At 38.6% G+C, this 20,298-nt stretch overlaps 1 protein-coding gene across 1 annotated transcript in view; it reads right to left on the bottom strand.

Moving 5' to 3' along the window:
- CUBN (cubilin) overlaps window positions 1-20,298 on the bottom strand; it is a gene marked incomplete at both ends in the record, with an annotated part of 142,012 nt that overhangs the window by 18,565 nt on the left and 103,149 nt on the right. The window contains 7 exons of the mRNA XM_084260408.1: window positions 1,109-1,309; window positions 7,846-7,995; window positions 9,485-9,641; window positions 11,809-11,996; window positions 14,175-14,400; window positions 16,862-16,983; window positions 17,794-17,943. Coding sequence (XP_084116534.1) covers window positions 1,109-1,309; window positions 7,846-7,995; window positions 9,485-9,641; window positions 11,809-11,996; window positions 14,175-14,400; window positions 16,862-16,983; window positions 17,794-17,943 — 1,194 coding nt within the window. The remainder of the gene's footprint in view (window positions 1-1,108; window positions 1,310-7,845; window positions 7,996-9,484; window positions 9,642-11,808; window positions 11,997-14,174; window positions 14,401-16,861; window positions 16,984-17,793; window positions 17,944-20,298) is intronic.

The raw sequence follows: 20,298 nt of genomic DNA on the forward strand, positions 1-20,298 counted from the left end.
CGGGAGGGTAAGGAATCAGCACTATTCTACACTAGGAGGGGGAAGCCTTTTTTCTTTTTTTTCCAGCAAACAATACAGCTAGAGGGAAGAGGAATGTTAATTGCCAGAATCTGCATTGTATACAGCAACAAAGCCAATAAGGCTGCAGTCATGTTTCTGAAATGTCAGAAGTCACAAGTCAGATAGCAGCAACTGACTTGAGCGAGTTATGAAGGTTTTTTCCATGAGTAACTGCACCCTGTCACTTCTCAGTGCTCTCTCTTATCTGTATCAGGCCATTCATTTTGTATAAAGAACTTAGCCTTATGCTTTTCGCTGTGGCTTTGGACATGAGGAATGCATTAAAGGAAATACCAAAGTTAAGAACTCACACTTTGCAGTTCAAAAATTAAATAACTTTCAAAAATCGAAGTCCCATCTCTACAAGTTAAACCTATAATGTATCAAAACTGACTTTGAAAATAAAATTAATCTTTTGCGACATTTAAAACAAAAGAAATCTCATGTGAATGACAAAAAATGTTGGTGAAAATATTTATTAAAAATAAAAATATATCTTGTCCTTTTTTTTTTTACATTAACACCTGGCACTGAAAGAGGTTCATCAAATGGAGGCAAATAGCTGGGTCCATTTGAAGATCCTGTTCTTGTTCCTGTGTTGTATAGTGTAGTTTTAATATAACTAAATTAAACCGTTCTCCCCTATGTGATTAAATGCACTCAGTTAAATAACCTGGTGATTTTTCTCCTTAAACATTATTAAAACCCCAAAACCTAAACAAACAAACAAAACCAAAACCCAGCCTCCCCTGCCAAAATGGGTAGCATTTATTTTCTACAGCAAAGAAAAAGTGTTTCAGTTCCTGACTTGGTCCCACGTAGTATCTTGAAATGAGAATAGTGTGGTAACACATCAGTCAGTGACAACATGCACCAAACAGTCCTACGTCCTGGGCATGAGAACCCTTTTGGGTAAGTACAGAGGGAATATGAACCACCTCCCTCAATCTAAGGGATTTCCAAATTGAGGTACAACATTTCCTACACTGAACCATTATCTCTCTGGAATATTTCCACCACCTAAAAACCCAGGACAGTGGCTACTCACCAATTGCTCTGTATCTTGCCTGGAATCCAAAGCCTGCAATGTGGGAGTCAGTGTAGAAGTTGAGCAGCATAGGTCCAAAGACGCTGACAGGGGCAGGGAGTTCATTACCACAGAGTGTGATGAGAGGGTGTGGAGTAACCCTGGTCCCACTGTAGATGCTTAATCCATCATAAAGACAAATTCTGCTCAAGAGTGCTGGGGCTGCATGGACATATAATGGACATATGTGACTTACTGAGCTTCAGGCACATAGACTTCATGCAGGTTAGGAATTAAATTTTATGTCATTTTCCATGCCAGGTTCTTGATATCTCATTAGCTTGTTGAGGAAGCAAATGTCAATTTTTTACATGCAGATGAACAGAGGCAGAAAAAGGCAGACATCTTGCACAGAAGACATCAGACAGGTCTTGTTGAACACATCATCTGGAAAAGAATTCAGGCCCCTTAATACGAAAAGATGTAGATTTAATCCTGCAGTTTGCCAGTGAAATGCTGTAACTGTGGCAGGCAGCGGAGATTAGAGATGACCAAGCAATAGGTAAGAAACAATGATTTTTAGGAGCAGTCTGCTTTAGGGGGCAAATCGGTACAGATATTAGGGTGAATGTAAAGCTGCCTAGTCAGAAGCACTAAGAAACATAGAAATGGGGAATGTAGCATTCTGTTTTTCCCCCCCTCCCCCTGGTTTTGAGTTTCTCATCTGCAGTAAGTTTTTAGAGGATTGAGCCATCGTCTATGACTCCCTGCCCTACCTTGCTGACTTTCTGGCCACCTCACCATTCGCAACCAGATTCGACTGAAAGAAGAGATCTCAAATGAATTAAGTTCATATAAGTTTCATGAAGGTCAGTGGCTGAGTTAGAGTGCCAGCAGAATGTCCCCAAAGAAGGACAAGCTGTGCTCTCAGCATAAGGGCTGTGAGTTCAGGCAGCGATCTGCCGAGCAGCCTGTGAATTCAGAGACAGCTGAGAGTCATGAGCATGGGGACAAGTTAGTGGTACCCAGTGTGGTGAGAACTAGAGAGGCTGGGCATCATGTGGGAACGAGCCAGGAAGCTGGATTAATGCTGGCAGTGGATTAATGCTGGCAGTGAAAAGCACAGTTCACATCTACTGAAAACCAAACTGTGTTAGCTGATAAGCTTATAGAACTCTTAATGTCTTCTTCATCATTTACAAGCATAATGGAAGCTGGAGTGTCATGTAGTATTGAGGTTAAGTTATCATGTTTAGCAATCTGTTACCAATAATGGGGCAATCACTTAGACTACAAAGGATTAATCAGGAATTATCTAAACTTAACAGGAGAGACCCTGAGCCTCACACTGCAGAGGAGTGATTCCTGCAGAATGTCCAATCAAAACAAGCTGCTTCCTAATGTTGTAGGAAACAGGATGACTCATGTTGAACAGGATGACATAGGAATGAACATAGGAATGGAGTGATAATTCTGTTTCAGAAGAACAAGAGTCTTCCCAGCAGGGAGATATATTTTAGAACCTCTCTGGAGTTTTAATTTAAACATTCTTTCTCTCTAATGAAGACAATGTATTCTAATATGTTTTAAATGTATGCCAACAGGGAAATATAGTACTAGTCTGACTTTAGTAAGAGTAGCTAAACTGAAAACAACCAGCTGCATGAGATAACTGATTGCACTATTATAAAATAATTTAAAACATTCTTCATGTCCTACTCTATTATGAGAATACTTGATAATGTGACACAATTGAAAAAAACCTAATAAATTTTGAAATAAAACCAATTTTTTTAAAAAAGAAACACATACAAAGGCTATTTCAGAATGGAAAAGATTTGAGAAAGGATCTCAGGTTCCTTTCTGGAAACACTCTGGAGAAGGGCATGAAATGAAATGGATTTTTCAGCAAAGCAAAGGTCTACAATACCTGTCACAAGTTGTTTTGAACTGCTGCACTGGAAAGGATAAGATGTTTGACATAGGATGGTGAGCAAAAGGATTAATTTCTAGCTTTGAAACCTCATTGTCTGGGCTAATATATTTTATGACCCGTGAATCCTGGCAGGACTGATGATTGTAACTCTTCATTTGTTTACACTTCTCCGTAATTCCACAGCACACTGAAACTTTTTATTCTGTAAATAATCCCCCGCCTCGGGTTCCTCTATGCTATCTCTTCATGTCATACTTCCAGCCTCTTCACATACTCGGCATATAATCAGCAATTCTTCTCTGTGGTTTATTTCCTCTAATTCTATCATCTTTGATCTTTTCTAGACCAATTTCTGCCCCTTGCACTACAATGGAACATCTTTCGCAAGTCTCCTGAGATTTTTCTTAGCCAGATGTCAGACCCACATCCTCTTCGAGCTGACAGGCACTTTACGTATTGCTTGCACTGTCATTATTCATAAACCTCTTTACTCAGAGCTTTTGCTCATCCTTCTGGTATTACTGTATTCTCCCCTCTGATTCATCCATGAGGATTCAATGAGTCTGTGGAATCTCATTTCAAGGATACATGCAACTATTATTTCTATAGACCCCATAAGTCTATTTCCCACCTCCAGGCCTCTTTATTTTCAGATTAAAATCTTATTTCTGTCTCTCAACAAAATCTTTCAGGATGAGAGCTTTTCCCCCACCATCTTCTTCCCATGCATCTTCTTTCTTTACACCCTCAGTATTTTGCCTGCCCTCATTAGGTCCATGCCTACTATTTGGATTTCTTTAGGCTTTAACATAAATATAACACAAATATTGTCAAGTGTTTCCAGTTGTTATCTTTAAGATAAACTCAGTCATATCCTTCTTCATATCTACGACTCCCAACAAAAAAATAGTCATTTTTTCCAATATAGATACTGTACCATTTGTTCCTGTAGCCTTGACAGTATATTCTTCCAAATGCTGCTGGAGATATCAGTTATTTGGCCTGACGTAATAAACATATCCGTCTTTCTTTGAATTGCTGTGCACATTTGCTTTCAAGGCCTTTTGTTATCTATCTGCACTCTATTTATCATCTTGGTACTGCTCAGCAATGACATATTGACTCCTGCTTCCAAAGTTCACGTGATAAGAACTTCAGTTGTCCTTGCATTACATTTCAAATATGCCTTTGGGTTGTCTCCTTTCCATTTAGCAGAAATGTCTGTCTAGTCTCATTATTCTCCATAAAATTATCTATTTGATATCATGCCTGCACAAAAACTTGGACCAAATTAGGGCTTCTAACTATCATATCACTAATAAGAGTGTCCTCCTTCCATCTCTGTCTGTAGCCATAGATTCCAATTAATTTTGTATCGAGACAGAACCTGTTATTTTGTTTGAAGTTTTTAAACCTTAAAATAATTAGTATTTGGTGCACACCTGTAACTTCTGGTATAAATGGTAATATAATTAGTAATTATTAATGTAGAAAAAGTATCACATAGATATACACTCCTGTGCAATACATAAACCAGCTCCATAGCACAAGATACTATTTTGAAAGCAATGAATTACAAGTCATATATCTATTTTCTTTCACATATCTATCTTCTTTCAAAATAATCTACTGCAAAAGTTGTCCGTTTTCTGAATTGCCGAGAAACATCTGAGAAAGCAGAGAGAGGAGAGTGAAAGATCAAGATATGATCCTATCTCAGATTGCAAAATTACAGTTGCATGCTTAAAAAAAAAGGAGAAATTAACAAGTTATTGAAACATTTTTCAAGTAAACACAGTACTAACACAACACAGTTGTTTTGCATGGACAGAGTAGAAATTCTACTGAATTCTAAAAGGAGATATTGCAGGAGGCCCCCATCCATTTTCCCTAATTGTCATGATTTGGAATTCAGACTTTATTGCATGTTATACTTGAAGAGTATTACAGCAATTTAGTAACACACTACCCCAGCTGTTCTACAGGTATATTTTAGGGATGTTCATCTGAACAGAGTTTCTGAACAAAAGATGGATGTGATTATTTCTCAGATAGCAAGTCTACTATGATAGATAGACAGATAAGGCTGTTTTGATTCATTTGAATATGTTAGATTTGTGTAGACCTTTGATCCAAGGAGAGAGGTCAGATGGAAGATGACATTTATCACTGTCACAGAGTGGGGCTGAAAAAACAAACTCACACCCTTTTGTTCTGTTCTTTGTAAAATAACCAAACACAACAATGTAGGTGGTACTACAAGAAGAAAGCGACAACCAATGCAGCTTCACGAAACCGGCAAATCAGAAAAGAGGTTCTGTAACTTTGTTCAGTTTGGCACAGGAAGAGAGATTCTTTGGGCTGCAAAGAAGTTACAGTGACTAAGCCAAACTCCATTCATAGGCTTAATCTAGGTTATGTTTTGCTGCACATCTTAAACATCTTGTGTAAGCTATTGTCTATGGCTTCCTGTAGTGGTCAGTGGGTAATGAAAGTGAGGGAGGCCTTCAGAAGGCAATTCATTCCACCTGTACAACACATTTGCTTTTCAAAGCACTTTTTCACTGTAGGAAGAGATAAGTCTAGATGATAAATCTAAATTAGATGTTTATCTTCAGGGGCTCAAAGTCAGATAAAACCAATTTTCTACCTACAAGGAAGCAGTCAATCTAGATTAAATTTTTTATCACAAAATCAACAAATGTAGCTTCCTGCAGTTCTGTCTTGCTCTGTTACTTGCTATATTTAGTGTTTAATACATATTTAATACATAGTACATGTATGTCATGTTCATTTGGTTCTTAATACTCTCACCGTGTCACTGCTGTGGGTTGAATGCCTCCTTTGGAGTTGTTCTTTATAACCTGAACAAGCACCTCATCATAATTGAAAACTTAACTACTCTACAGCAGAGATCTGTGAGTAACTCATGAAGTCATTTAATTTTGTATTAATGTGTCACTGCCTTCTAATTTTCTGGAAAAGATATCTCAACCAGTTAAAGTCAATGAGATACGGGTGCCTTACAGGCATTATTTTGGATACTTCATTTCATTACTAAACAACCATGAAAAAAAAATGGATTTCTTTTGTGAGGGCAAATAGGTAGTAAATTATGTTAATTGGACATGTAGCTAAACTCTAAAAACCCAATCTAGAATATCTGCATTAGTATGGTTAAGATTTTAAAGGCCACACTCAGCAACAATCTAAGCAGGTGTAATGCTTCGTTGCATATGGAATAGCTGGAAATGTTTTTAACAGATGCTGCCAAACATTGTTCTGTCTTTGCAAAAGAACTAAGGGAGTTCATGCTGAAAACCCTTGGGCACATGTGCTAAGCATATTCAGTGGGACAGCTGAATAAGTTTTCCTTTCTGCATCATAAATTGCAGGATGCTGGTTTCAATCTACTTTCCAATTCAAAGCCAGGCAATTTCTCTTTGCTACAAGGTTATATTTTAAGATTTTGTGAAAAACATCAAAAAGTATGGAGAGTGTCACACTTCCTCTTTTATAACCAGGTGTCCTTTAGCTCATACCCAGGTCTTTTCTGTCATTTGACTAGACTTTTAGTTTGTGTAGTCTAAGGAATTCTATAACAATAAAGGAGAAAATTGCCCTGGAAGAAGGAAAATACTTTTAGTATTTATTTAGGTCTATGTTTTTTATTTTGTCTGTATTACCTCTTTGATTTAACCTCCTTAATAATAAAAGCCTGACTTCATTTATAAATTAACTGAATACACAGAATACAGATCAGTAATGTACTCAAAGGTGTCAAAATTGGCATAATCTGATTCAGCAGCGTCTGCTGAATCATAATGTCTTCTTCATGAAGAAATTATGTCATTTCTGTGGTTGCATTTAATTTAAGAAAATAATCTTAAAGTAGTGGTTTGTACTGGGAGATGACAAAAAATGTTTCAGATAAAATCAAATCAAATCTTTGTCGCAGACCTAAATTAAGTTTGGAAAAGAATACTTTTAAATTAAAAATATTTGAAAACTTAAAAAGAAAATAAAGGAAGCTTATTTTCTGACTTTATTATTTGGTTGGAAGAAAAATTCAAATTATGCACTCCCAGGCTACTAACACATTACTCAAAAATCTTTGTCTAGGTAACTTCAAGAGAAACAAATTACGATGGCCTCAAAATATGTGATGCCACCAAAGTAGTTTGGACATACTGATTCCTCTCTGTTATAATGACATCTTTGCCCATAAAAAAATTGATCCTATCAAAGTTGGGAAAGTTTTACTGATTGCACCAATAAGACCAGGATTATTTCTTTGGTAAATGCTGCCAAGTGTGAAAGTCTCGAGTGACTTTTGTTGCTGGTTATATACATGGAAACAACTTTTATACTGGTTTTCAGTCACTGTAGTCTTTCCAGTTTCCCAATAATATATTCATACATCTTTGTGTAACACCCAAGTATATTTATAGCCATTTTATCAGTTAGGGAAACAGAAGCACTGAAAGGCAGAATGGCTAGCCTAAGACAAGAAGATTATGAGACTCGATGGCAAAACGTACTACAGGAACAAACACCCAAATCGGCCACAGTCACTCATACTCCAACCACCTGGCATATTTCCAACTTCATTGCTGTAAGATATTCAGCAATTGAGATCTATCTTCACTCTTCTGGAAGCTGTCAGTGACACAAAACTGAACCCTGGAAACTATCTTTGTAAAGGTTTGCCAGTAAATGGACATGAAAATTAAACCATCAACCATTTTACATGATAGAAGTTTCTTTACATGTAAGAAGTTACACTTGATAGTACATACTGAAATTATGAAGAACCAGTTACCTTCTAAGTGGAAAGTCTCAAACTCTAGAATCACTAGTGACTGTGGTCCCTGATCAATGATGTAACTGCAGTTCAAGTTGTCATCATACTGACTAGGGTAGTTAGGAGAGATGATGCGACCTGCAGGTCTGGTGAAATTTACTCCACATCCTGCAAACATAAATAAATGAGACATAGTTAGAATGCAGGTGATAACATCATTCTGGTTTGCCTTGAGGAAACCTATAATGTACATAAAGACTTAATCTCTCCTTAACAGTCTGGTCAAAAACCTAGGGAGACTAAATTATGATGGAAAAGTAGATCTTACACAGACAGAGCAGTGGTTCTGGGGCCTTCCCACCTACGGCCTCACACGGTATCTTTGCATGTGTTGGATAAGACCAGGCCACAGTCCCTCAGACCCACTGACCAGAAATACAGAGCACTGCTCTTAGGGTTTTGGAACCTGCAAATTTCAAAATCCCTGAGTACACACAAATGCACCTGAACTGAATGGGGGGTTATTGGGGCAGACCAGCAGTTTAGCTACATTGGAAAACGGCCATCTTAGCACAAGTGGTACTATTTTTGCTTCATGCCTGACAGCCAGGATGCAGTCTACTGTAGAGTCATCTCTGGGGTGCTTTGCTATACACAGAGGCAGAAGACATTAGCCACCCAGAACATCTCAAGCACACACAACTGTTCATTTTCATTATCCTAGTGACTTGGATGGCCTTGGGGTTTCTCTTTATTTTAAGATACTGGTTTAAAAGAATGCGGTGCATAGTGAAATGCTGATGTAAGATTAGGAAAAGGCATATGAGCCTGCGATTGTCTCTATTAAAGAAGTTGCTAGTTGTTAACAGACAACATTAATGCAGACATAAAAATAAAAGCCATTTCAGTTCAGAATTCTGTATATTTCAATATACTTCCTCTAAGCATTTAATTTCTCACTGTCTTAATCTGAATCCAGTGAAGAGGGAACGTGGTTTCCTTTGACAGGATCCTACAAAAAACCCAAACAACAATTGAACACTACCTCCTACATTTCTGGTAGGTTTGACTGCCACAAAGCACATGCTATGGTGAAAGAAATGGAGAAGCCTACCCAAGAAATGCCACTTGAGCTACATGAAATGCAAATACAACAAAGCAAAGAAAAGCCCAGAGCAGGTGGTGAGAAGTCATTTCTTCTCCTGAGAGGAGTTTATGCAAAGGGCATGGGCTGCTGCATACATTGGAGAAATTACAACAGTTTCAGCATGTGCCTTTGGAGGAAGAACAGAGATAAAAATTCTAAAGGTGAAGCAAATCCTTCTTCCTTTTAAAGAAAATTATAGCTTTAGCTTCCAAGTAGTTTAACAACAGAGAAACAATTTCTTAAATTTAACGCCTATTCATTTATTTTGGCACACTGAAAAGGCAAAGGTAGCTAAGAATGACTACAAATTTAGAGCTGCATGGAGGATCTTTGGCAAGTCCGACACTGCAGCACATAGTAGCTCCATTGCATTCAGGAGTGAAACTCTAGGTTTTAAAAGCCGGGCAGAGGCTTCAATGCCTTGTGGGACTGAAGTCTGAGTTGCTACAGACTGATGAAACTAATCCAAAATGGACTAATAGAGCAGACACATGGATTAATGTTACTTACTGCTTATGAAAGATGCAGAGAAACCTCTCCCAGGAGCATCCTGAGACTGAAATACTGTAGTTATCACATTGTTTGGAGCAACAACAGGATCAGGAGCTGAACTTCCACATCCTGTGGTTAACAAAGCTGCTTCTTCTTCATCATTTCCTCTCCACACCTGACAAGCCCAGATCGGAAATGGTTTAGTGATTTCAAAGCCCATGTAGGTTGTAGGAACCCACCAGGAATTTCACATGCAATTGTTCTTCCCATGGACTTAGGATTCATCTCACACTGAATCTTAGCAATCTAAACTGAAGGTAATCACTCTCTACTCACTTTACAGCTGGTGGAGACAAAAAGACTTCTCCGAGGAGTGAATCACAGAATAACTTGCCAGGGACCTCTGAAGGACATCTGGAGGTCATTTGCTTGAACCTCTGCTGATAGCAGAGCCAACATAGATCCAGTCCAAGGTTCCAAAGAAAAATATTCTCTGCACACCATTACCTACCTCCATTTTGTCTCTGCTAACTTATCTCCATACACCCTATGAATATCAGTGATTACAATGAATTATTAAATGCAAACCTTACATTATTTATAAATCAATACAAACCAAAACTGTCATGGTACGGAAATACAGAAGCATCAAACTGGAAGATCTGTATCCTTAATATCTAGTCTTGCTAATCAAAAATTATTCCCACTTTTGTTATGTTACTGTCATTTGTTCAATGATAAATATCAAAACATGGAGAAAGTTAACAAAATAATATAATTCACAAAAACTGTAATAAAAATATACTTTTAAAAACCCCTACTACTTCCATTGTACCCATAGCCAATTGAAGTTCAATCAAACCACACCTTCAAGAAGCACATGCAGGTTTATGTAGGTATTACCTCTTCACTAATTACTTAAACATGCACTTGAGGTTCACAGTTTAAGCACCAAATTTCAACACACATATAAAATGAAACATAGGCAGAAATAGCTGATGTTTCTGGTGCTTAAATTATTTCCTGCATCAGGATGATCATTGTCAGGGATTTAAAATGTATCCTTAAAAAATATAAATTCTAATAATAAATATATTTTTCATCAATGTGTTTGTATGATTTTTTAATGGGTATTTCATATCAAAAATATATTTAAACCAAATAATATTTGTTTTTTCAAATGATGTATTTGAAAGGGGTCTAGTGGAACTAGAACAACTGCATGAAATTGTGATTAGTCTAAGTTACCCTCCTAGAAAGGGTTAGCCAAGGGTTAGTCCATAAGTGTAGGCATATGAATAGCCTTATTCACCTGGCTGGGCATTTGAGGCAATGGATGCTCAAAGGATTAATATAAACAGTCTGCGGGCTGGCCAAGATTTTTGCAAAGTCACTATTGATTCTGGATTCCTCTCTTGTCTGCTCAGCTTGGGATAAATGAAGAAACTTACCCCTGTTCTGCACCTTTTCATATCCAGACACCTTCATAGATTTCACAATGGACATTCAGAAACAGAGGTGGACATCACCAAAAGGTTAAGATTTTCCTCTATGTAGGACATTGTCAGCTGACATAGTTTTGACCACATCATTCAGGACAGTTTAGAAATTTGAAATTAAAGCACTTTTACTGGGTGAAGTTAAGACTTTCATATTATTCAAAGTGGAGCAGGCTGTGAAAAGACAAATGTAATAGTACTTTTTTCCACAGCCTTAAAAAAATGAATGCAACAGTGGTTTGTAATCAGTAGGTACAGATGAGATGTACAGCTGCTCAAGTCTTCCTACACATTGCCAAATTATGTTTGCCCTTTATTTCAAGTGGGAGTTTTACTGCTGTGGAGAAAATGAGCACAAACCCACCGAACATATGCCAAATGCCTGAGAAAAAAAATGACACTGTGAAAAATTCAAAGCATGTCCACTCCATTCTGTTACTTTGAAAACAAGTGGCTCTTGACAACCTATGAAAGATAAGAATGCTATCTTTGTCTTTTGAGATTTAAAAAAAGAAGGATTAGTGCAACTTGGAGAGTTTATGCACTTATAACAAAGTTTTGTAGAATTATAGTGTCACATTCTTGTTCTTTTACTCACTGGAGTAATTGAAATGGTCTTTTCATTACACTATATTTTCTGATTACTTCCCACTTCTGAAGTTATATGTTCTTTATTCATATTTTTCATTTTTGGGGCAGCATGTAGGGTGATGGGACCCTACTGGAGGGGGAAATTCAATAAATGTCAAAAATTAAAAATACATACATTCTGCAAACCAACATTCTGCAATCATGATTTCTTAAAGCACTGCTCTGCTGACCTAATGTCAACAATTAATTTACCTTCACATAACTGCTCTGACAACTTCCATTGCTATCTGGGATCTGGAAGTTACTGTGAAAGTTCATCTCCAAGTGTTTGCTTTCATGTGTAATGATGGTCCATGTGCATCTGGTGTTCACAGGAAAGTTTTGAGGCCAATGAGGAGACTTGATCACACCATTATCTGAATGAATGATTCCACCACATCCTAGAAAAAATAGCAAGAGGTGGGAGAAATTGGACATTAGAAAAAAACTTTTTTACTGAAAGAGTTGTCAGGGCCTGGAACAGGCTGCCCAGGGAGGTGGTTGAGTCACCATCCCTGGATGTGTTCAAAAAAGGGGTAGATGAGGTACTTAGGGATATGGTTTAGCATAGGATAGGAATGGTTGGACTTGATGATCTTCAAAGGTCTTTTCCAACCTTGTGATTCTGTGATTCTGTGAAATGTTCAAATATTTCCTATTGGTGTCAGCTTTGACTTGCTGCTTGCTTCCATGGCTGAAACAGTGAGAGAAGAAAGCCATGGCACCCATTCAAATTTCTTTTTCCTCTCTTTTGCTTAATTTTCCTTTCCCTACTCCTGCAGCAGGGAGATAGTTACACTCCAAAGAAGCTCTGTGTTTGTACTTTGCTTTCACTTCTTCACAAGCTCCTTCTTGCCTGTTCAAACCCATCTGTATGTTGCTGACAATTAGGACTATTGCTCTCATATACAGTAAGGGTCGGAAATACATTAATGAGAAGCTTCTCTTGAGGCTGTGCAGGTTCCTTCCCACACCCCACAGCATGCACATCATGACTGGCAGCCACTCAGAGAAGTACCCTGGGGGAAAAAAAATCAGTCTACTGCTGAATCCTTGTTTTTGTCACTCTGCAAAATGTTAATAATGCAGTTCCACATGTGGGTCTACTCAAGCTGCATCCCTTTATATCCAGGGCAGAATGGTGACTTCTTCTCCAGCCCCAGTAGTCCTGTGTATCTCAGTGGGATTATGGAGAGGGCTTTAAAACATCACATAACAAACCTTTAACAATTGTTAACAGATTCATTTATAAGGGGGAATAGCTGGTCATGGCTCTGTGGCAGCTCATGTTCTTATACATAACAAGTTTAGTTAATTTGAAACATACTTGCAAATACCATGCCAAGAATGATTTACTAGGGCTATTCATAACAATGCTAGCAACCCATTATTATTTCACTGGTGATGTAGTAAAAGGATGAATAAAGGGCAAAAAAAAAAGCTTCATTACAGTCTCCATTTCTTCTTCTTAATTAAAAAAATGCTTTAAAAGTAAGGTTTTATTTTTTGTTCTTCTATGTTAGATAATGGCACTTGTGTTTAGAAGGATATGAAGCCAAGTTTTGCTCACACATACAGAATGTAAACCAAGAGATTCTCAGTGGACAAATGAGAAGAAAGCTGAAGAAAGGGCACCAGGCATATTAAAAAAAAAAATCTCCTTTTAGAGAAAGAACACTGACTATACACATTGCATGTGTATGCTAATGGCTGCTACTTCCCTGAGGAGTGGCCTTCGTTGCACACGAAATTCCAGTAACAACAGAGAAAAGGGTCCAAAACTGTCTTAAGTAACAGTGTTATTCATGCAAGCAGAGGCTATTGATATATTTAAGAAGACTCCATCAAGTGTGGACACTGCTAGATCTTAGCATCAGCTAGAAGAGGTGACACTGGAGAGCACCTTTCCAGCTCTGTGTTGAGTTAGGAAGTTACAATGATTTCTGTCCTGCCACCAGCCAGCACATCTATCTACACTTGCCTTTGGTCACCTCCTGGAAGTGTGCAAATGGCAAGCTACCTTTTAGAAGGGAGCTTTTAAAAATCTACCAATACAACCCTGTGCGTGTGCCATCTTCCAAAATTTACCAGCATCTTCACTAAAGTGGAAGAGGTTTAGGCTGTTGTCACATGTGCTCCCTAAGTTCTGTCTGCCTCTCTGTTTTGAAACTAATATCTTTCCAGTTTTAAGTGTTTAAACCAAATCAAACTGTGAAACAATTGTTATTCAAGAAATAAACTGTCTCATAGCCACTGACCATAGATGCCACTGCTGGGAGGATAATGAGCATGGTATCAATTTACAGACATCAAGAAACTGCCAGTGGGAGGCTTAAAAAGTACAAAATCTGCCCAAATTTTATTTCATTGTTTGAGATCAGACAACACTGGTTCAATACTTGACTTTTTTCATGCTGGGTTAAGAATGCAGAAGATGCTGGCATGTATTTCTTTTGTTCTTTAATGCAAACTTAATTAAAAAGGAGGAATCCTATTTCCTTTTGTGGCTGGGAAGTGCTATATGGGTGTGATGCACTGTTATGTTAAACCTGACAAAAACAGAGGTTTTTTTAACTTACCTAGAGATTCTGCTGCCCATGTTGCATAAAAGCCACCTCCTTGAATTGAGTGATCAGAGTTAAAGATGATGACTAGCTTGCTGGAACCAGACCGAATAGTGCCAGGGGATGTGTTTCCACAGTACCTTCCTATGACAGGAGACCCAGGAGAGCCACCATTCAGGATAGTGACAGAGTCCCACTTGCAAAGCGAGTGATTTTCAACATGGAAGGCTGTAAATGTAAGCTGCAAAACACAGAAGTGACATTCAGGAGCTAATACCAGTCACACCAGAGGAGTGGCTAGAGTAATTCCATACAGATCTCACAGCAATCCTGGCACAATGATTTCTGAGTATGTTCAGAAATCCAAACCTGACCCTCACTTCACCATGATGCTTTCCTGCAACTGTTGCTTGGAGTCTTGCTAGGACAGGCAACAGCAGCTTCTTAACATGAAGACAGAAATGAAAAATGAACACATATGTTCAAAACTGGCATTACTGGGACTTAACTGTACATTGAAACCTATATATGTGCTTCAAATTGGTCTCAAAAATACATAGGTGTTGAACTACTTTCCCATGCTCAAGGCTTCTGGTCATGAAATCTGAAGTTGTATGTTCAAATACAGGTAGCTGTGTAAGCAGAAAGCCTTGGATTTTTTTCTTATTATTTTGAATCAGAATGCTTAACAATTGCTAAAAATAATGCTAGTTTCCATTACACCTGAGAAAAACAGTTGCATGGTTGCTTCCTCTGGGCCTGGATGCATCTCATAATAGTCTGGGCTAGGCAGGCAGCTTCTGACCCTGTCTCCCACCCACACTGATACCATTTGTCCTTGAAGGGATACACACATGGGTGGGATTTTGAGTTCAAAGATTTAGATTGCTGATCCAGTAGACTCCTGGATTTGTCAATGTTGAAATATTGATGTACACTAATGACTGCCTGGCCCTGTTCCAAATGAGGGTTTTTTTGCCAGTTCCAGGATCGAGATATTTGTAGAAAAGTTTAGCAAATGCACAGTACTTCTTACTATAACTTTTGTGTGTATCCATTTCCAAAAGAACTCTGCCTGAGGAAAAGACCAAATATATATTTAGTTCAAATGGTTTAAGCCTGGAACTTTACCAGCAACTAAAACTGGCAGTTTTTACTGGAAAACCTTAGTCTGCCTTCACTGAGGGGCCCCTTCTCAGTCCTTTAAAAATAGTAATTTGCTTCCATCTGATTAAGATTAGTTCCGCTTTAAAAAAACTTGCAGATTAAGTAGACATTTTGTGTTCTACTAAAATAATCCTGTATTCCCTGAAATAAATATCTAGGCAGTGGTCAGAATATCATGCAGCAGAAGAAATAGGACTATGGGTTTGCATTTCTAAGAAAAACCTTTGTAAATAAAGCAAACATGATATTGGAATTAGTGAGAGACATTGGATATGAAAATCTGGAATATGTCTTTGCAAATCTGCTCGTCAAATATTTTTCTGACCTGGACCTCAAGTGTCACTGATTGGCCCTGTTCTTCAAAGGATCAGCCAAACAATTCAGTGAGTGAAGTTTTGCACTGCTTTGTCATAAAAGTGCTTAAATTGGTCTCTCAGCAGTTTGGCTCTAGAAAGTAGAACCTCAGGCAGCCTGTTAATAGTTATTGGGAAATAAGAATAGCACCTCATTGATGTAATTTGTACCAGCAATTATATTATCACCCAGACTAACTAATAAGACATGAAAGTAATTTTCCAGTGGCTTGTAACTTTTCTGCAGAGATGAAAATGTTTATTCATGTTTATTCTCATGATAATGAGAATATTCATACACATACAATAACATGAGTTATTTAAGTTTCCTAAACATAGAAAGTCATCGTTTAAATGAAAAGTTAGTGCTATGTTTTGAGGTCAAGTTAGACTAGATTCTTCTGCTTTTCATACAACCCAATCTAGTTTGGTTGTGTTATCTTCGTTTCCCCCTCTTTCTTAGGTAAAGACAAATGGTGAGATATTTAATTCTTCCACATTTATCATTTTCCAAACTGCCTGAAACCTGGTCCTCAAGATTCAGAGGGGGCTTGCCTGTATCAGGAATAGTGTAACTAGCAGGAGTAGGGAAGTGATTGTTCCATCATACTCAGCTCTGGTGAGGCCACACCTCAAGTACTGTGTCCAATTTTGGGCCCTCACTACAGGAAGGATGTTGAGATGCTGGAGCACATCCAGAGGAGAGCAATGAAGCTGGTGAAGGGTCTTGAGCACAAGTCCTGTGAGGAATGGCTGAGGGAGCTGGGGCTTTTTAGTCTTGAGAAAAGGAGGCTGAGGAGAGACCTTATCACTCTCTCAGACTACCTGCAAGGCAGCTGCAGAGATGTCAGGGTTGGTCTCTTCTCTCTAGTGACAAGCAACAGAATGAGAGGAAATGGCTTGAAATTGCACCAGGGGAGATTTAGGTTGGATATCAGGAAGAATTTCTTTACTGAAAGGGTTGTCAGGCATTGGAACAGGCTGCCCAGGGAGGTGGTGGAGCCACCATCCCTGGAGGTATTTAAAAGGCGCATAGATTAAGTCTTTAAGGACATGATCTAGAGGTGGACTAGTCAGGGATAGGCTATGGTTGGACTTGATGAGCTAAAGGGTCTCTTCCAACCTAGGCGATTCTGTGATTCTCCCACTGCCAGCACACAGTCACGTCATTGTGTTACTCACAGTGATGGTTTCACCTTCAGGGGCTTCCAACAACCAGGAGCAGTGATTCAGGTTGCTGTAAGGCTCTGGGTAGTTAGGACTTGCGACAACTCCCCTTTCACCTGACTGTATGCCACCGCAGGCTGAAGAAAAAGTACCATTTTAATGCATTGTTGGAAGATTGTTCAGCTTGTAATAGTACTAAAAACACACTTAAATTTGACTTGTATAGGTAAGGCTGAACAAGTCATCTGAGAAAATGCAAGTTTTAGACTCTTTGTTATTGAATAATGAGTAAACAGATGCAATGACCTTGAAACTTTTTATTTATTCAGATACTTAATATAGCTCTGCAAAACCTTTGGCAGCTGACACAGTTGCCTCCTCCACCTTATCTTCCACTTATTTATCTCAGACTCCTAAGCAAACCAGTGCCATTCTTGGACCAACACAATCAAGTAGAAAAGTTGCTGATGTGTCTAGATAAGCACCAAGGCTAAATCCAGCTGTGGCAGGAAGAACAGTTGTGCAGGCAAAGTGGTGTAATTTGCTCTGATACAGCTTTAAGTGGATTTCAAAATGAGTGCAAAGGTTCAAGCACCAGAATGCATTTCAACCACGCTAGCGCCCTGGAGGCCTGGAGTAAGTCAAACTTGGCTGGTGTTACCTGTTACATCCCTATTCCCAAGAGCAACCAGCTGTTCTGTGTCTTGCACTGCATTGCAGAAACTCAAATGTGGTTCAGGGAATGAGGCAGAAAATAAATCTGAAAGTTCAATTGCTAACATATGTTTGCTTTAGGTGGATATAAATAGTGGCAGGCACTGTGTAACTTTTGAGGACCTCTTTGAGAGTTGATCCCATAGTGTGTATTTTCAGTATCACCAAATTAATGGTAACGTTCCCCAAAAGTGCCTCAGTCAGCAAGGGCAACAGGCTATCCAGCAATTTACCTTCAAACGTGTAATGGGCCAAGAATCCTTTATCTTCTGTATTTTCATCGCTTACAAAGTGTACCCAGATCTTGGGGGCAGCTATGGCTAGTGGCACAGATGGTGTAGCCTGACCACAAAGTCTGGCTATTAGCTCTCCATCAGCATCCCCTGAGTAAAAAAAGAAAAAAAAATATTCATTTTGAAACCTAAAAGTGCTACAGTAACATAAAGGAACACATAGGGCAAATGTGCATGTCACTTTGTTTTGAGTAAAAAACGAAGAAAATACATATCACAACCAATAACTGACTCTTTGTTATAGGTAGGGTGCTGCAGTTCATTGCTGGGATCTAAATCTTGACAATGAGTAAGTTTTCTCCAAAGCTGTATTAATGATTCTTTTAATATCTTAGGCACCTTCTCTCCCCTTTCTGTCATCCTGCTCAGTTCATTTTGTGTGACCTGTCAGACCTGAAAACACAGAAGGTGCCCCAAAGCTGCAAAGGTTTTTGGGCAGAAAAGTGGGAAGAGATGGCCCAAGGACCTGGTCACATGGAAGCCTATTAAGCTTATGTGTTTTGTGACATCCTCTTTAAAGTCAACAGGGATTTTGAGTTTTCTACCTTTTCTATCATATAGGGATGTGCTTTTTCCATGAACAGACTGCCACTGCTGTATTAATAGTGGGCACCTTTTTCCTAGGGAGCTGAGCATACTGTTCTCTGTATGAAAAAAAAATTGCCAGTATTTGTTCAAATCATTGAAAACTAAAAGGAAAACACAAGTAGATGCATGTCTGTAAAACTGAATGTTTGCTCATGTTGGTGTAAACTTATCCATCACACTATCCATCACTTTCTGGTTCTTACAGATACATTCTCAGGAGAAGGAAAATAAGTGTAATAGTGTTCCTCCCAACATCCAGGCAATGCCATTCTAAGTTTGCTTCCCCGGAAACAGCAGGCTGCTGTTCAAAAGCAACCCCCAGCTCCACAGAGTGTGTCAGGCAGTTCTTGCAAAGAAGGCAGTAGAGCAGGAGGGAGAAATTTTGGGCAGTCTTCAAAGCCCTTTCACAGTTATTCTGAGTAACATGGCTGAGTAACTTCATCTTTCCATACAGTGACACAGCCACCATGTGAAATGTCTTGAAGCACAGAGATAAAAGGTGACATATAATAAAATCCTATTCATGTAAATGCTAAAACCTGTCTTGTTGACATGAACTAAAAATTATACTGAGCTGTACAAGCAGAAGACATTAATGATATATTACAATTTGGGGAAAAAATAGTAGTAACCAATTTGAGCATTAAAATATAAAGTGTACTTGTTCATTTTTGCACTTCTTACAAGGTGACAGATGCGACCCTGGTTACTCAATCTCTAGTGTGAAAAGTGACACCAATCACCACCACTCTCATGGATGGCCAGCTGGCCAGAGATCTAGACTGTCGATGAACAGAAAATGTAACCAGATTTGGTTCAAACTGAAGGGAAAGGTCTGAAAAGAAAAAAAAAAGTCTTCCATGAAAGCCAAAATTTAGGAGCTCAGCTGTATCACCATTTACAGACTGTGCATATGTCCGATAATATATCTATTTAGTATAAACCCTTACCCTGAGAAATTTGAAATATTTATCTATTTAGATTAAATATTTTTCAGTGAATAAACAAAATTAATTCTGGGGTTTTTTTTCTTTTTTTTTCCCCAGTACCATTAAATGTGTTGTATGGGTCACTGAAAAGAATTTTACATGTTTCAGCTTTATTTGGGGCGTCTCAGGTAACTTACTGTTGAACTGGACCTTTCCCCAAATTTACATCTTGTCTGCTGAGGGTCTCAAACAGCACCCACCTGAGTTTAGAGATATTCGTGCTATTTACATCTCGGTGCTCAGTGCAGCAAATGTTATTTGGCTGCATACACAGCTGGATTAGGGCATTCTGCCTTTGACATAAGACTGGTTGTGAAACTGAAGATCCATTAGTGCAGCCAAAATGAACATTACTGTTTCGATTAAAACACTGTGTAGAGCCAGTAAGACTACATGTTACCCTCTTCCCTTTGATTGTATTGCCTGGAGGCCTGAGGTTCACAATAAAGTGAGTGGTGGCAGCTAATGGGTAACAGAACAGATATATTTTAGTATTTCTTTCTCTAAGTTCTCTTTTTATTCTTTCCCAGCTCCAGTGCACAGGTGGGAGGGAACCGTCAGGCTAGGCAGCTATGCACACCCTGGCTCTTCTCAGGACAATCTGACCGTACACAACCAAGAGCTCGTGTTCAAATGAATGCAAATACATTTGTAACAGATTCCTGCTCTCAATTCCCCCTGCTTGCTTTCAGAAATTATTTCCTGGTAAATTAGAACCTGCTCTCTCTGGGACTCACATATACAGCCTCTCAGTGAAGAAGACAGCTGGAGCTTTCATACTACACTTGGCATTAGCTGAGTGACTTTCATATGACATTTTCTGTTGCTTCATCTTACAGAGAGCTAAAGATGCTCAGCTATGCAGAGA

Source organism: Gallinula chloropus (assembly GCF_964237585.1).
Source record: "Gallinula chloropus genome assembly, chromosome: 2".
In the NCBI taxonomy this organism is placed as follows: Eukaryota; Metazoa; Chordata; class Aves; order Gruiformes; family Rallidae; genus Gallinula; species Gallinula chloropus.